The 17,308-nt window shown below is 42.9% G+C and overlaps 1 protein-coding gene across 1 annotated transcript; it reads left to right on the forward strand.

The window, feature by feature from the left end:
- The first annotated feature begins 2,638 nt into the window (after positions 1–2,638).
- Positions 2,639–17,207, forward strand: erich1 (glutamate rich 1). Its single transcript, XM_029730499.1, has 6 exons — positions 2,639–2,984; positions 3,419–3,559; positions 3,786–3,932; positions 7,927–8,313; positions 9,015–9,209; positions 16,333–17,207. The coding sequence occupies exons 1-6, from the start codon at positions 2,966–2,968 to the stop codon at positions 16,458–16,460; spliced, it is 1,017 nt and encodes a 338-aa protein (XP_029586359.1). The 5' UTR covers positions 2,639–2,965; the 3' UTR covers positions 16,461–17,207.
- Positions 17,208–17,308: the final 101 nt, after the last annotated feature.

The following is a 17,308-nucleotide window of genomic DNA, read 5'->3' on the forward strand; positions in this document are numbered from 1 at the left end:
TTGTTACTGCTTCAACTCTCATGTATTAATCACACCATTGTCTATAAGACCCAAACAGGATTCCCACTGGTGTCTGGTAACTGAGTCTATCTGCTTAAGAATCTTAAACGATACTCCCTCAAACAACAAGCTACCTACAGTACAAGTCCCAGGAGTTACAGTTTTTCATACAGTAGCTTTTAATTAGGCCCTCTTCCTTTGAAATGAGGCAATTGCCTGCAAGGACAGAGAAATAAAACATTCTCCATCTCATCTGAATAATTAGTTTCATTGAAAAGCTGCTAATTTGAAGTCAGAGAGCAGGTGATTGGAAGAGTGAACAATAGTGTCCAGGCGGATTACCAGCTTTTTGCACAAGCAATTGGTGACTTGACACACAGCCACACCCAACCACACACACTCAACCTCTTGATAACTCCCTGCTCGTTTGACTCCAGGTCCGCCCACCTCTTCCATTCACTTTATCTCATTACACAGAGCTTGCCCCCTGGCTGTCACTACAGGGCGCTCTCTCTCTCTCTCTCTCTCTCTCTCTCTCTCCTATATTTCCACACGTTAGAAAATGCAGTTTCCATGTTGCGACTATAGCAGACATCCCTGTTCATCTAGAGAGAAACACAGGATGCTGCCACTTAGTTTCTGCCTCTCTGGTGCGCAGCTGGCTGTCATTGAAGAAAGACATGTGGGATACTATGAGCTAAAAATGAAGACAGGCTCATTGGTATGTGGGGTACTTACAACTCTCTTTACGGTACCAATGGTATACCAGGAATTTTACAGGACTTCTTCCCATTGTGTTCAATCACCCAATTTTGCACAACAAAACAGCTTTTTTTGTGGGCATCAATAGTTGCACCTGCAAACTGTGAATCCTAACTACTGTCGCCTTAGTGACTCATCATCATACCTGACAATAGCAAATATCATACTGTATACATTTTCAATAAGCCAGCCGCAGCCCAAGTGATGTAACCTAATTCACAAATTATATGTAATTTAGGGGTGTATATACCCCTCATGGGAATACATCTAGTCTTGCTACTAGTGATCAGTGGCAAACAAACAAATCTCACAGTATGAAGTACCTGAAAATCATTATTATCCCAGATAGTGTTGTTGAATACTTGGCTTTTCTCAATGTGTCCTCAACACCAAAGCATTACATAACATGTTTACCCAGGTTTTCTTCTCAGCTTCTCACTGAGAGACTGAGACTGACTATTTAAACATCGCTGCCTGCCTGCCTCCCTTCCCTAGCTGAGCCAAGCTCTCCTTTGACCGCTTGCAAGGCAAGCGGGTAAAACCACTACCCACCACCACCGCTTCCACTGAGTATAGTCTACACAGACAGATAGCAGCAGCACATTGCATGTCTGGCGGCTGCTCACAGGAGTGTGTGTGATCGCGATGCACTGTAAGTGTAAGAGATCAGCCTGGCATGCATTTCAGAGTTTAATACCTCACAAAAAGGGTTTTTTTCTGCCTGGAAAGTTCCCCTCTCTCACGATCCTCCTCCAGGACAAAGTTGTGCACATGCAGCAGCAATCAGAGAGAACAGTGGTGTCTGTGAACAAATTGACACCTGCACTACAATGCAACATCATTCAAACTAGATTATTTCTAGGAAGGATGCAGGGGAAAATGAGTAATTGCTGATAATTCAAAAAGTAGTACATAATCTTTCCTAACAAAATCATCCATCAAAATTCCTCAACAATGGATATGAAATTAGACTGATCAGTCCTACAGCAAATTCGAGGTAAAATGCTGAGACCCACCCATTTCCCAACTGACTTAATCTATGGGTATGCTAAACACGCTGACTGTTCAAACACACCAAAATCCATGCGCTGCCAACATCGCTAATCCAACACACTTAGACTTTTCTAATAGACTATAACTATGACATGAGAGGTACATTATGCAACAAAAAAACAATTACCTTCTTCAAAGCTGACATTCTAGTTAATTCCTCCTCCTCAAATCCTGTTCACATGCTGACGTTCCCAGCGAAGTTCAGGGGGTGCGCGCATTCCAAACTAGGTTCACTCTGGTCCTGATGCTGAGCTATTTGATATTCACATCGCGGTGTCCATGCGCTGCTGTCAAACCCTTCTTCACAGCTGGCTTAGTTTGCGCATGTCGATGGAGTTGATGTTACTGGATGCGACCAGGGGGGGAGCTGTTGGTCAGGCTACAGACAGCCACGGTGTCAGGCAGGCAGTTCCTTCAGAGAGGAAGAAGAGAAGCAAGAGGTATGACTGGGCCCAAAATCTGTATTCTTCAGCAGGTGGCGTTTTTTAGTTTTTTTTCGCTCACCGAGCAGATTTTGTATGGAGATCAACGAGTGTTTCAAATTCGGTCATCAAAAAATGTAATGGCTTATTTGCTACGTGAGGCTTATTTGATCGAATACAAGTTTCGTAATGCTTAGGTTGTTAAGAGTGTACTGATATAAGTAGGACACTTGACATCCCAGAAACTTTGAGAATTTTATTTTATATCGGTGTTGTGCCTGTTGTTCATACGCGTATCTGCCCTCTCATTGGCTAGAATGGTCCCACCTGATCTTGCCTCCTCTCGACTGCATTCCATTGTTGACGACATTTCACATTGTTAGAGATGCCACTTGAGTATCTGGTCAATATGTATCATCTTTGGTACCGTCCTCATGTGTGGCTGATTGAGTTCTGTGCTGCAGCTCGTTTGGTTGTTTTCTGTCGCGGCTGTGCACATAATGATATTTAGCGAAATTATTTCAATCGTAAAGGAGCATGATTTGTCAACGCAATGATGCAAATGATGGGGTGTCATTACAAAAGTTCCTAACAAAGCTGCAAAACATCAACTAGCAGGGTTGATGCCAGTAGCTAGCAATGTTAACTAGCTAGCTGGTAACATTACCGTTAGCATTTTTCCACAAGTGTGTTTTATCTAATGTTACATTCGAGTTAAATATAGTGATATGGCACATAGGAAAGAAGGTAAGTCCTTTTTTTACGTCTATCGTTGCTGAAACATTAAACGCCAGATGTAGCTAGTTTTACTAGTCTGTACTTCTAGCTAGTTTACCTGTCCCGCTAGCCAGGCAGGCTACTGTCGCGCAGCTCATTGAGTGTTAACAAACGCCAAGTTGACCGATCAATCCTGCGTGTTTTTGTGATACCTTCGCTGATGTATAACGTTACATCGTTGAATACGTTGGATCCCGTTTCGTTTTTGTAGGCTTCTGATATTAATAAAGTATTTATGCTTTCTGTGAATTTTTCTTTGATCTATCAGCTACTAGTTATTGTGATTTAAATAATTTCAATTGAAATTGTGTAATTAGCAAAACATGTATTTATACCCTAGATGGCTTGTACTTGACATGGGCAGCAATGTGGAATTAAAGTTAAGAATGTCAACTACGTTTCAGTATTCCAGTCTAAAGTTCTTCAGAGGCTGTACCCCTTACCTCCCAAGCCTGAGAAAGAACCCAGCTCTTCACCCCCCGAGTTTGTTCTCGAAAAGTCCTCTGTGAAACAGAAAGCAAGCCTAGAGGATGGCACTATCACTGGTAAGTAGAGTTACATATTTCATTATTTGAGTTATGCTCAATTGAATTAGAAATATTGTTCCCGGAGCTAAGCGAAGTGACACATCACCCGCTTTTTATTACTTCCAACTAAGTTGGTGTCACACTCCGGAAGTTATATAGGCTACAATACAATCACCTCCAAACCAATCGCCAGCACTTACAGTATAGCTAATGTTCTTTCTTTCTCATTTGCTCTGTGTCTCAGGAGATGGAGGTATAATACCATCCTCGACTCAGCCAGGCAGACGAATGTACACAGTCGTAGCTCCCCCTGCAGAATACAAGACAGGTGCAGAGGGATCTGTCACGCTCTCTCAGCCAGCATGCATAAATACTGTGGAAGACCCAGCTGGTAAGAGGGCTATAATCTTACATTTATGGACTGTGGTGACAGAGATGTGCCATAAAGCAGGGGATTTACTAGAAGGGGCTCTCCTCAGTTCCTCTGTCCAGCTCAGTGTTACTATCACTCTCCTTTATTGTCTTTTCCAGTCCAGTTGTGGGGAGATTAAAGCGGGAACAAATATTTTTATCCAAGACCTTAGTTGATAAATGTGAGATGGTTGTGTTGTGTACCGATGACCAAAACCCATCTGAATGCAATCTGTGCCAAATGGATCAGACCAGCCACTGTCATTCACATTTGATGCTGTTGCTCAGTGTGTTCTCAAGGTCAAATGTTGTTTCAGATACGTGGTGATTTTGAAGCTGGTGTACAAAACTGAAAGTAAAAGATGCAAAAACTAAATGTATGAAAGGGAAGCATAGAACAAGTGCATATAGAACATATCTACCTCTTTGACTTGCTTTCAATGAGAGCGAAAGATCTATAACTCACATTTCTATAAGAATTTGTTAGTATCATCCAAAAAGTTACATATTGCAGCATTAAGATGCATTAATGCAGCACTTTTAGTGAATGTTTCCCTGGCATCAAACAGCTGGCTGAACAACCTGCTCTAAGCTGTCCTGACAGGATATCCACACTACTAACCCAGTCTATTTCATTCAGTCAACATCTGCCTGCCAGAGAGGTAAAGGGGTTTAGGCTACCTGACAGAAACGGATTAGATTATGTTGACAGTAGAGAAATTAGCCTTATGCAACACCTTCATTTGGGTACACTGAGTAGGTTGTACTGGTATTTCCACTTTACCTGCAGCAAATGTCTCATTAATTGGAAGACTTAATGTATGTTTTTCTAGAAACTCAAGAATTTATGACTTTGAAGTATACTCAATGCAGCTATATTTGCCTGTTATAATGGACTAGTCAGCAATTTAGGCCTATTAGTGCTTTCTCTTACATACTTGGTCATCAGATGGCTGGGTTCATGTATACGCACGTTGTGACATCTGCTGATGTAAAAAAGGCTTTATAAACACATTTAGATTATTTTAGAAGTAGTACAAATTAGCCATTAGGCCTAGTCTTAGCGGTACAGGTGGAATAGGGGAGTAGTTTTTAGCTTCTTTCTGCAGTCCTGAAATGGTCTGTGTGAGCAAATGTTTGTGGCTCTGTGCTACGCTTGCAGGTATCTGTTACCATGGAGAAAGCAAAGTACACCATAACAACCTCATAGTCATAAATGTTTTTATTTTTTGGTTACAAGTCCTTTAACATTTAGCTGGGCAGGTGTCTACCTTGAATACTGTCTTAATACTTTCATGTAGATCAGCTGCTAGGTCTGTACACATGAAGCAGTTCTGCTCTAATTACCATCTAGGCCTAAGAAACAAATTAAGTCATCATAAATATTGCATATTTTAAAAGGCCAACTTATGGGAAAATCTGAATGCACAGTGCGCACACATGCTAAATATTTAGCAAAAAGAACTAAAGAGGCATGGAGAGAAGCTCAGCAATACTCGAATGATGAATTTTAATCATAAAACATTGACACTGTAAGAGCAATGTTTACAATTATTTTAGAGAGCCTAGTTGCTCTTAGCCTACATGGCCTGGTGATTGTTGTTGGGTTCTGAATAGGGCTGTTACGGTGACAGTATTACCGCTACACCGGCGGTCACGAGTCATGACGGCAGTCAAATTCCACATGACCGTTTAGTTACGGTAATTAGGCTTCTCCAAGCTCTGATTCTGCTGCTGGTCATTAGTAGCCTACCAAACTTGCTAACTGCCTGGTACTCAGCACTCTATTGTCCCTCTAATCACTCTGACATCAATGCAAATGTAATCGAAAAATCTAATCAAACACTTCATGAGAGCTCAAGTTGCACAACATTTCTATAGTCTATTGAATTGCGTTTAGAGAACCGATTGATGGCCTCTATTAAAAAGAGGATACCATCAGCTTTCTATAGGCTAGGACGACTTTATTTATTTATCAACTTTCCTAATATTAAGCACATTACTCCTGTTGTAAAGAGAAGCATAGCCTAGCTGGCTGGCATGAGAAATAATCGCAGGAAAAGCGTCCTCCATTCGCTATTTAAGTGCATAATGACGTATTTTTTCCTGTTTTGAGAGTGGACCATTATCTTGCACCTTTCTAAATCAAAACAAATTTCACACATATTATTTAGTAAATGTAAAGACCAGATTAAATCAATAATATTTTAGATGACAGATGGTTATCACCTACAACATCACAGATGTCATCAGAGGATATTTTTATGACTTTTTTTTTTACCCCGTTTTCTCCCCAATTTCGTGGTATCCAATTGGTAATGACAGTCTTGTCTCATCGCTGCAACTCCTGTACGGACTCAAGAGGTGAAGGTTGAGAGCCGTGCGTCCTCCGAAACACAACCAAGCCGCACTGCTTCTTGACACGGTGCCCACTTAACCCGGAAGCCAGCCGCACCAATGTGTCGGAGGAAACACCGTACACCTGGCGACCGTGTCAGCATACACTGTGCTTAACCTGCCACAGGAGTCACTTGTGCGCGATGGGACAAGAACATCCCTGCAGGCCAAATCCTCCCCTAACCTGCTCGACGCTGGGCCAATTGTGCGCCACCCTATGAGTCTCCCAGTCGTGGCCGGCTGCGACAGTCTGGACTCGAACCCAGAATCTCTTAGTGGCACAGCTAGCACTGCGATGTAGTGCCTTAGCCTCCCGAGTGGTGCAGTGGTCTCAATATTTATTACCTAGTAAGTTAGCGAGGCAAGGTAAATGGAGCTAGATAAATCCAGAATAAGAATAGTTGTTGAACATGGCTAAAGCCATCAGTCTTGCATGTTTTCATGGTTATCAATCACTCTTAAATTTGTCAAGGTCCCGATACCAGCATTGGCTATCCTGCTACAGAGCTTTTTGATGTCGGGACGCGAGCGCATCACTCTAATGACATTTGATGGTAAACAGAAAATGGCTCTGTGGTTTGATCCCTAACCATCAGACTACCTGACCACTAGAGCCTACATGACCACTAGAGGGAACACTGACTCACATTCATTTGGTGACTGCAGTTTACCTGTTGAACAGTCTAAGTCATGATAAAATGGACTGTGTGCACATGTCCATCCTCATTCTACAGGACATCCTGTGTCTTTGAGACTATTTATTGAGCTGGACCTTGCTGAATCACATTTGCTGCATTATGCACCTTTTATCGCGCCATGTCCGCTTTGCCCCACATCTGTTGCAGCATTCACTTATTGCCACCAACAGTAAATCGCTTCCTACATGCTTATTATGATTAGTTTTATGGAAATGCTGTGAATAATCATCACCGGCTGTTTATTTGTGCTGTTTCCAATTTCTATCTCCTTTCACAGCTGGAAATTGATACATAACACAACCTTTTCTTTCAATTCTTGTCGTCGCGCTCTCTGCACAGCTGGCCATATGGTGGCAGTTTCTCCTTCAGACCAAAAAGCTCTTGAAACTGCTTAAAGTCTAGTGAAAGAGTGGTGTGTGCGCATGCATGCTCTACAGTAGGGGGTACTGGAGGGTATAGACTGTGGTTGGGTTGCTAAATCACAGACAGCCTCTCCACCCACCAGTTACCCTGGGGAACAGCCACCACACTGTGTGTGTGGGCAGGGGCCCAGCTTTACCACAGGGGAAGGTGATGCAGTAAGCTTTTGACTTCAGTGCTCTCTGAGCCCCGGACATCCATCCATCCTTGCGCATCAATCCAAGGGGTGCTGAATATGCTGGCTGAATAAACTTTATCTGCTACCAAATAAACAAAGACTTATGTCAAAGGTGGGATAGACATGGTGTTGAAGGTGGCTGATTCCAAGTGCTATGAAATGGATATTAGTTATGGATCACAGGGACTGACTTACCATAGCGCAGCACTACAGCCAAATGACTGCTAGATTAGACTAGCTTGTGAAGTTAATAAGCTCTCACTTTTTCTTGTTCCCTTCAGATGAGAACACTCATGAGTCCGAAGGAGAGGGAGAAAGACAACGACTGAGGAGAAGAAGAAGAAAGAGGAAGGGAACAACAGCTCCAGGAGGAGGGACAGTCACGGGACAGGCTACAGACTCCAACCCTGGGGATCCAACCATGGCTCCGACCCCCACGGAGGAGGAAGGAGAGCGGCTCAGCAAGAACAAGAGGAGGAAGCTAAAGAAGAAACGCCACAAAGAAAAGCTCCTGTCTCTGGGTCTGATGCCCCGCGCTGCAGCTTTGGAGTTCACCTACCACAGAGAGGGGAATGGGCATGAGGAGGAAGATGAAGAGATGAGGCAGAGAAAAGCAGCTGAAGTGATGGACTTCCTAAGGACCACACAAGAGATCTATGTGTCTGATCGTGAGTATCAACCCAGATACGGTCACACACATCCTAGGCCAGAGCTCTCCAACCCTGTTCCTGGAGATCTACTCTCTTGTAGGTTTTCAATCCAACCCCAGTTGTAACTAACCTGGTTCAGCTTATCAACCAGCTAATTATTAGACTCCGGTGCGCTAGATTGGGTTGGACTGGAAACCTACAGTACAGTAGTCTCCAGGAACAGGGTTAGTCTGTGGCTGTCTTCCTAAGGGCTGGCCAAATGTAGTGCACTATATAGGGAAAGGGGGGTTTTGCCCATGCTCTTCAAGTGCTGAAGCATAGTTTATTTTATAGCCTTCGTATTGGCAGAAAATAAATCATTTGAGGAGCAGTGTGCAGAGCACAGCCCAAAAAATAGTCCCAACTTGAGGACCATGGGAGATTTTAAGGTCTGGGGTGTTTAGGTTACTTCCTCGTGAGGTGTTTAGGTTACTTCCTAATGTACAGGCTCTGTCGTCTGGTCTGGCATAATCCCTCCCTGACTTGCCTCTGGAAGAAATTATCCTGTCCTTATTATACACCTCAGTCTCAACATAGACCTGATGATTGTTAAGTTATTAGACATTTTGCTGCAGTCATGACTGAATTGACCACATCCTGCTTAGCACATTCCCATTCAGTAATGGATATTTGAAAGGTTGGTGGAGTAAGAGCATCTCCTCTTTCCTCACACTCTCCAGGCTCATTGCCTGCAGGCAGGCTCCATGTGTCCTCGGTGGTAGTGGAGGACCTTCTGGCCAGCCTGTCCAATGGAACATTCCCCCCTCCTGTTTTGGCCCAACTCCATAGCCTCAAGTCCCTGGTGCAGCAACAGGACACGGAGAGGCTTGCCAAGGCTCTGCAAGAGCTCCAGAACAGCTCTACCATGTCTCCTAGTGAGTAGTCTTATCTGTTTTTTCCTTAACTATTCTTGTCTGAGCTCACCTGTCTATACTAGAGGTTGACCGATTAATCGGCATGGCCGATTTCACGTTTTCATAACAATCGGTAAATGGCCTTTTTGGACGCTGATTACATTGCAGTCCATGAGGAGACTGCGTAGCAGGCTGACCACCTGTTACGTGAGTGTAGCATCAAAATGACCTTGTGGCTGCAAGGAGCCAAGGTAAGTTGCTAGCTAGCATTAAGCTTATCTTATAAAAAAACAATCAGTCTTCACATAATCACTAGTTAACTACACATGGTTGATATTACTTGGTTAACTAGCTTGTCCTGCGTTGCGTATAATCAATGCGGTGCCTGTTAATTTATCATCGAATCACCGCCTACTTCGCCAAACGGGTGATTTAACAAGCGCATTTGTGGGGAAAAAAAGCACAAATGTACCTAACTATAAACATCAATGCCTTTCTTAAAATCAATACACAGAAGTGTGTTTTAAAAAAATAAAAATAATAATGTACCTGTGAATTCATGTCCACAGGCAATATTAACTAGGGAAACTCGGTCACTTCTCTTGCGTTCTGTGCAAGCAGAGTCAGGGTATATGCAGCAGTTTGGGCCGCCTGGCTCGTTGCGAACGGTTCCGTATTTCACTGAAAGAATAAACATTTTCTTTTTGAAATTATATTTTCCAGATTTGACCATATTAATGACCAAAGGCTCGTATTTGTGTGTTTATTATAATTAAGTCTATGATTTGATAGAGCAGTCTGACTGGGCGGTGGTAGGCAGCAGCAGGCTCGTAAGCGTTCATTCAAACAGCACTTTACTGCGTTTTCCGCAGCTCTTAGCAATGCTTGATGCACAGCTCTGTTTATGACTTCAAGCCTATCAACTCCCGGGATTAGGCTGGTAATACTAAAGTGCCTATAAGAACATCCAATAGTCAAAGGTATATGAAATACAAATGGTATAGAGAGAAATAGTCGACGCGTCATAATTCCTATAATAACTACTACCTAAAATTTCTTAACACGAGTCCTCAATATTCCCAGTTAAGACACCACCAGCTTTCTCATGTTCTGAGCAAATAACTTAAACGTTAGCTTTTTTACATGGCACGTATTGCACTTTTACTTCTCCAACACTTTTTGCATTATTTAAACCAAATTGAGCATGTTTCATTATTTACTTGAGACTAAATACATTTTATTTATGTATTATATTAAGTTAAAATAAGTGTTCATTGTTCAATCAGTATTGTTGTCATTATATAAATAAATATAAAAATCGGCCAATTTAATCAGTATCGGCTTTTTTTGGTCCTCCAATCGGTATCGGCGTTGAAAAATCGTAATCGGTCGACCTCTAGTCCATACTACCAGTCGCCTAATCATACCTGCCCTCATCTGGCCATACTAGCATGCCTTACCTATACATGCATGCTCTCCCCTATCCAAACACAAACCAGTTTGAGAGTCCCCAGTATCTCCTGCCACCGGGTGTTTTACTCAAGAGCTGCCAGGAGAGCAGACATTGTACAGGTCTGGAAATTGTGATTGAGATGGTCTCGTGTGTGTGTTTTGGGCCAGTTCAAATCTAACTGATAAGATCAGTGGTGACCTGGTTGGCCCTAGTACAGAGTATACTACTGCAGTGTATTATACGACTGTCCTTTCCAGGGGATTCAGGGCACGGCTGAGCAGGTGGTCATAGTGATGCTCAACTCTCTGCCAAGGCAATGCTGAAAACAAACTCCAGTCCAGACCTGTGATCAGTTCCCACAGTGGATGGTCGGGGGATCGGAACATAATTTGTAGACTGCAAATTGACTGCAAGAAGATATATTTGACGAGAACATAATCATTTCAAAACATTCTTACATTTGTATATGATCACGTGTTTGTGTGTGAATACTTGGGAACAGATTTCCGAAATGAAAGTCACTTGGAGCTGATTTCCTGGTGTTTTTACAGACTTATGCCCAACAATGAAAATGTAATACTTGGGTGGTCAAATAATACCACCTGTGGGCCACCAGTTGGGGAACCCTACTATAGACTCACTATAAACTAAAACCACACAGCTTATTCCTGCTGGTCCCTCCACCTGCTCCTCAGATGTGGACAAGCTTTGTGCATTTCTGGGTAACAATTAAGTACCGTACTGTGATGGTTATGAATTAATTGTCAGAAATAACTTAGCAAAGAGCAGTTGTTCACGCAAGAATTTTGCTTGGACCGTCTGGGAGTGGTCTGAGTGGGAGGGGAAATCTAAAAACTAGCTGTTATTGGCAGAGAGGTTTGGAACTCTTTTGTTATTGGTCTATTAACTCATTTACTGGTTAACTCAACTCCATCCTACAAAAAAAGGCTGAATTTTAAGGTGGTGTTCTCAAACAGTGCTTTCACTAAAAGGATCTTTATCATAATTTTCACAGTATTATTCCAACCTCGAATTGTGGAAATGTATATAAATCACATTTTTGACTGCACTGGGCCTTTAAAGAGCAAATAAAGTAGTCTAATAGCCATCCAGTCAGTTAACTAATCTATTCCCACCTGTTCTCTTTTGCTAAAGGCAAATGTCCATTAAATGGAATGTAAAACAATGGGGTAAAATAACTTTTACTGTTTTTAAGGATATTTATATAGCTAAACAAATGGAATTGGCCACTAGTGGAATAAAGCCAGCTGTTTCTGTCCAGCCATGCTTGAGCCCAGTAAGCCTGCTGTGCTGTTGGTTTAGCCTGTTCTGTGGAAAAGTCTGAAGTCTTTTCCAGTTTCCTGGAGCTTCTCTTCAGCTCTGAGAGAGAGGAGGAATCAATTGACCACGAGGGCAGTGTTAAAGCATGTCCCACAGCTTACATTTCACTGTTCTACCCAACACCTCTGTCGGCGATGACGTCTGCTGCTTGCCTGTTGCCAGTTTTACTTGATGACTTTCATGCACTTCTCCTTTTTTAATTTGGACTCTTTAACAGCACAGTTATATAAAAGACATAGCCCAGGGGGAAAGGGAAGCTGTTAGCAGTGAGGTACTGTAGGTGACAGGAATCAAATCAAACTTTTTGTCACATGCGCCAAATAAAACAGGTGTAGACTTGAAATGCTTGCTTACGAAGGAGCCCTTCCCAATGATTAGTTAAAAAATAATTATACAAATTGTAACACAAGGAATAAAATACACTAGAATTAAGCTATATACAGGAAGTACCAGATCAATGTGGAGCTATATATCACATTTATTTTTAAAGCCCTTACATCAGCTGATGTAACAAAGTGCTGTATAGAAACCCAGCCTAAAACCCCAAACGGCAAGCAATGCAGGTGTAGAAGCATGGTGGCTAGGAAAAACTCCCTAGAAAGGCCAGAACCTAGGAAGAAATCTAGAGAGGAACCAGGCTGAGGCGTGGCCAGTCCTCTTCTGGCTGTGCCGGGTGGAGATTATAACAGAACGTGGCCAAGATGTTCAAATGTTCATAGATGACCAGCAGGGTCAAATAATAATAATCACAGTGGTTGTCGAGGGTGCAACAGGTCAGCACCTCGGAAGTAAATGTCAGTTGGCTTTTCATAGCCGATCATTCAGAGTATCTCTACCGATCCTGCTGTCTCTAGAGAGTTGAAAACAGCAGGTCTGGGACAGGTAGCACATCCGGTGAACAGGTCAGTGTTCCATAGCCGCAGGCAGAACAGTTGAAACTGGAGCAGCAGCACGGCCAGGTGGACTGGGGACAGCAAGGAGTCATCAGGTCAGGTAGTCCTGAGGCATGGTCCTAGGGCTCAGTACCTCCGAGAGAGAGTTAATTAGAGGGAGCATACTTAAATTCACACAGGACACCGGATAAGACAGGAGAAATACTCGAGATAGAACAGACTGACCCTAGCACCCTGACACACAAACTACTGCAGCATAAATACTGGAGGCTGAGACAGGAGAGGTCAGGAGACACTGTGGCCCCGTCAAACGATACCCCCGTACAGGGCCAAACAGGCAGGATATAACCCCACCCGCTTTGCCAAAGCACAGCCCCCACACCACTAGAGGGATATCTTTAACCACCAACTTACCATCCTGAGACAAGGCCGAGTATAGGCCACAGAGATCTCCGCCACGGCACAACCCAAGGGGGGGCGCCAACCCGGACAGGAAGATCACGTCAGTGACTCAACCCACTCAAGTGACGCACCCCTCGTAGGGACGGCATGGAAGAGCACTAGTAAGCCAGTGACTCAGCCCCTGTAATAGGGTTAGAGGCAGAGAATCACAATGGAGAGAGGGGAACCTGCCAGGCAGAGACGGCAAGGGCGGTTCGTTGCTCCAGTGCTTTTCCGTTCACCTTCACACTCCTGGGCCAGACTACACTCAATCATAGGACCTACTGAAGAGATGAGTCTTCAATAAAGACTTAAAGGTTGAGACCGAGTCTGCGTCTCTCACATGGGTAGGCAGACCATTTACAGGGAGTACCAGTACCAGATCACTGTGGAGATATATTCAGGGAGTACCAGTACCAGATCACTGTGGAGATGAATACAGGGAGTACCAGTACCAGGTCAATGTGCAGGGATATGTACACGAAGGCAGGATAAAGTGACTAGGCATCAGAATAAAGAACAGAGTGGCGGCAGGATATTTTTAGTGTGAAAGTGTGTCAAATCAAAAAATGTCTTTGTCACATGCGCCGAATACAACAGGTGTAGACCTTTCCGTGAAATACTTAATTACAAGCCCTTAACCAACAATGCAGTTAATAAAAATAAAAAAAAGTATTTACAAAAATTAACTGAAGTAATATAGAAAACAATTAAGGAGCAACAATAAAAGAGTTGCCGGGCTATATACAGGGGGTGCCGGTACGGAGCCAATGTGCGGGGGCACCGGTTAGTCCAGGTAATATGTACATGTAGGGAGAGGAAAAGTGATCTACACATAGATAATAACACAGTAGCAGCAATGGAGAAGGGCGGGGCAATGCAAGTAGTCCGGTTAGCCATTTGATTAGCAGGAGTCTTATTGCTTGGGGGTAGACGCTGTTAAGAAACCTTTTTTACCTAGACTTCGGCGCTCCGGTACCGCTAGTCTGTGAGTATGGTGAATGGAGTCTTTGGTCAATTTTAGGGCTTTCCTCTGACAACGTCTGGTATAGAGGTCCTGGATGGCAGGAAGCTTGGCCCCAGGCAGTTTTGCAACCAGTCAGGATGCTCTCGATGGTGCAGCTGTAGAACGTTTTGAGGATCTGAGGACCCATGCCAAATCTTTTCTGTGTGTGTGTATACTAAACATTAAAACCACCTGCTCTGTCCATGAGACTGTCCAGGTGAAAGCTATGTTCCCTTATTGATGTCACTTGTTAAATCCACTTCAATCAGTGTAGATGAAAGGGAGGAGACCGGTTTAAAGAAGAATTTTTAACTTCTATGGGCTAGGTGGGACGTGACCGTCCCACCTGCGGGGGACACTATTCAACAGCCAGTGAAAATAGCATGGCCCGAAATACAAAACGGCAATTTCATTTTCTCAAACAATCAACTATTTTACACCATTTCAAAGATAAACTTCTCGTTAATCTAACCACATTGTCCGATTTCAAAAAGGCTTTACAGCGAAAGCATAAAATTGGATTGTTAGGACAGAAACTTCACAAGAAAAACCACACAGCCATTTTCCAAGCAAGGACATGCATCACAAAAACAAAAAATACAGCTAAAATATTCACTAACCTTTGATCTTCATCAGATGGCACTCATAGGACTTCATGTTACACAATACATGTATGTTTTGCTCGATAAAGTTCATATTTATATCCAAAAACCCAAGTCCTTTGTCCCCAGGCAGTCCACTCATTGACTGAGCTCCTATTTTCTGCCCAGTAACAGGAGAAGGATGAAACACATTTTTTAAAGGCTGTTGACAGCCAATGGAAGCCTTAGGAAGTGCAACGTGACCCCACAGACACTGTAGTTTCGATAGGGATTCGAAAGAACTACAATTCTCAGATTTCCCACTTCCTGGTTGGATTTTTCTCAGGTTTTTGCCTGCCATATGAGTTCTGTTATACTCACAGACATCATTCAAACAGTTTTAGAAACGGAGTGTTTTCTAATCCAAATCTACTAATAATATGCAAATATTTGACTCTGGGCGCAAGTATTAGGCAGTTTACTCTGGGCACGCTTTTCATCCGAAAATGAAAATACTGCCCCCTATACCTTAAGTGAAGCCTTGAGACAATTGAGACATGGATTGTGAATGTGTCATTCAGAGCGTGAATGGGTGAGGACAAAATATCTAATTTCCTTTTAGACGGGGTATGGCAGTAGGTGCCAGGCACACCGGTTTGTGTCAAGAATTGCAACGCTGCTGGGTTTTTCACACTCAGCAGTTTCCCGTGTGTATCAAGAATGGTCGACCACCCACAGGACATTCAGCCAGCATGACACAACAGTGGGAAGCATTGGAGTCAAAATGGGCCAGCATCCCTGTGGAACGCTTTTGACACCTTGTAGATTTCATGCTTCGACAAATTGAGGCTGTTCTAAGGGCGTATACTCAATGGATATAGTCTGGAGTGTGTTGCAGAGGGAGGTGTTCAGTCCCGAGCTTGGTGAAGAGCTTATGGGGGACTATGGTGTTGAACGCTGAGCTGTAGTCGATGAACAGCATTCTCACATATTTATTTCTCGTCTTGTCCAGGTGGGAGATGGCAGTGTGAAATGCAATGAGATTGCGTCATTTCTGGACCCATTGGGGCGGTATGCAAATTGGAGTGGGTCTGGGATGTTGTGTGTCATGACCAGCACTTCAAAATTACAGATGTGAGTGCTACAGGGAGATAATCTGCCTAAATGACTAACTTGGAGCTCTTGGGAACAGGGACAATGGTGGTCAGCTTGAAACATGTTGGGATTACTGACTGGGTCAAGGCGAGGTAAAAAATGTCTGAGGAGACAGACAGTACAGACAGATGGGTACAGTACTAGACCTAGACCAGGATAATTAGTTGTCCTCATCACTATGGAATGGCAGTAATGATCTCATTAAATAACTGTTTATGCACTCACTGTTCCTAATTGCAATCAAACTAATGTAACGTGTGTCTCGTCTTTCCAGGTGAGGCCACTGCAGTTGTGTCCTTATTTCAATACTGGATCACAGACATCCTGCCCCTGCAGAGACAGGAAGACAGGCCAACCAACAACACAACCTTCCTAGTCGAACCAACCAACAACACAGTTTAGACTTTCCTAGATGTTCATGGTTTTAAACAATACTACTGATGGAAAATGTACCTAAATCATACATTGTGTGCCCACAACTGTTTGTGAATACCACTACATACAAACGTTCTTAAAGGATTTTTTTGGTTTAAGTTTTGCATTGTATTTTCCGAAAATGTCCCTAATATATCTGCAGAAATAGTGGAATGATAGTGTTTCAAAGTATTACTTACCCACCTTGTTGTGACTGGCTGTGTTATTCGACCATTGATTTATCCTGCTGGGCCGGCATCTGTTGTCAAAGGAAAGCTGTTCTGACTTTGCTGTGGAAATCGGATCAAGCAGCCAATGTAGAAATAACTCTTTCATTTTTTGGTCGCTGAAACTGCACTCTCAATTTCACTTTGAGAGAAAACAAGCACTGAATAGTGTAGGAAATCATTGTACCATCTAAATTGCTGTGAAATGCATTTTCAATAACAGAAAATGTTTTACAGCTGTTTGAAGCTAGTGGACCAAAACAAAGTAAAAGGCTCAAGCGCAAGTTTCTGCCATGTTACGGGTAAATGGATGTGGTGCAGGGGTTTGTTTTGAATGCAGCCTAGTGCGTAGCACTATTTTATTTTTTTAAGGCATTTTTCTTTTCTCTTTTTTTTTTTCATGTATTTTTTTATTTTTAATGCACACATGTGAAGCTGTTAATTAGGAGTGGATATGAATGGAAATCAAATCAATTAGTGTCTGCGTATTAAAACGATTTCTCTTTTATTTTTATTGTGCACCTGATATACAGTAAGACATTACACCCTAAATGAAGAGGCTGTTGGATCGTTCTACCTTCCATGAGTAAGTGTGATAATGCCACTATT

The sequence above is a fragment of the Salmo trutta genome, chromosome 33, assembly GCF_901001165.1.
Source record: "Salmo trutta chromosome 33, fSalTru1.1, whole genome shotgun sequence".
NCBI classification, from domain to species: domain Eukaryota; kingdom Metazoa; phylum Chordata; class Actinopteri; order Salmoniformes; family Salmonidae; genus Salmo; species Salmo trutta.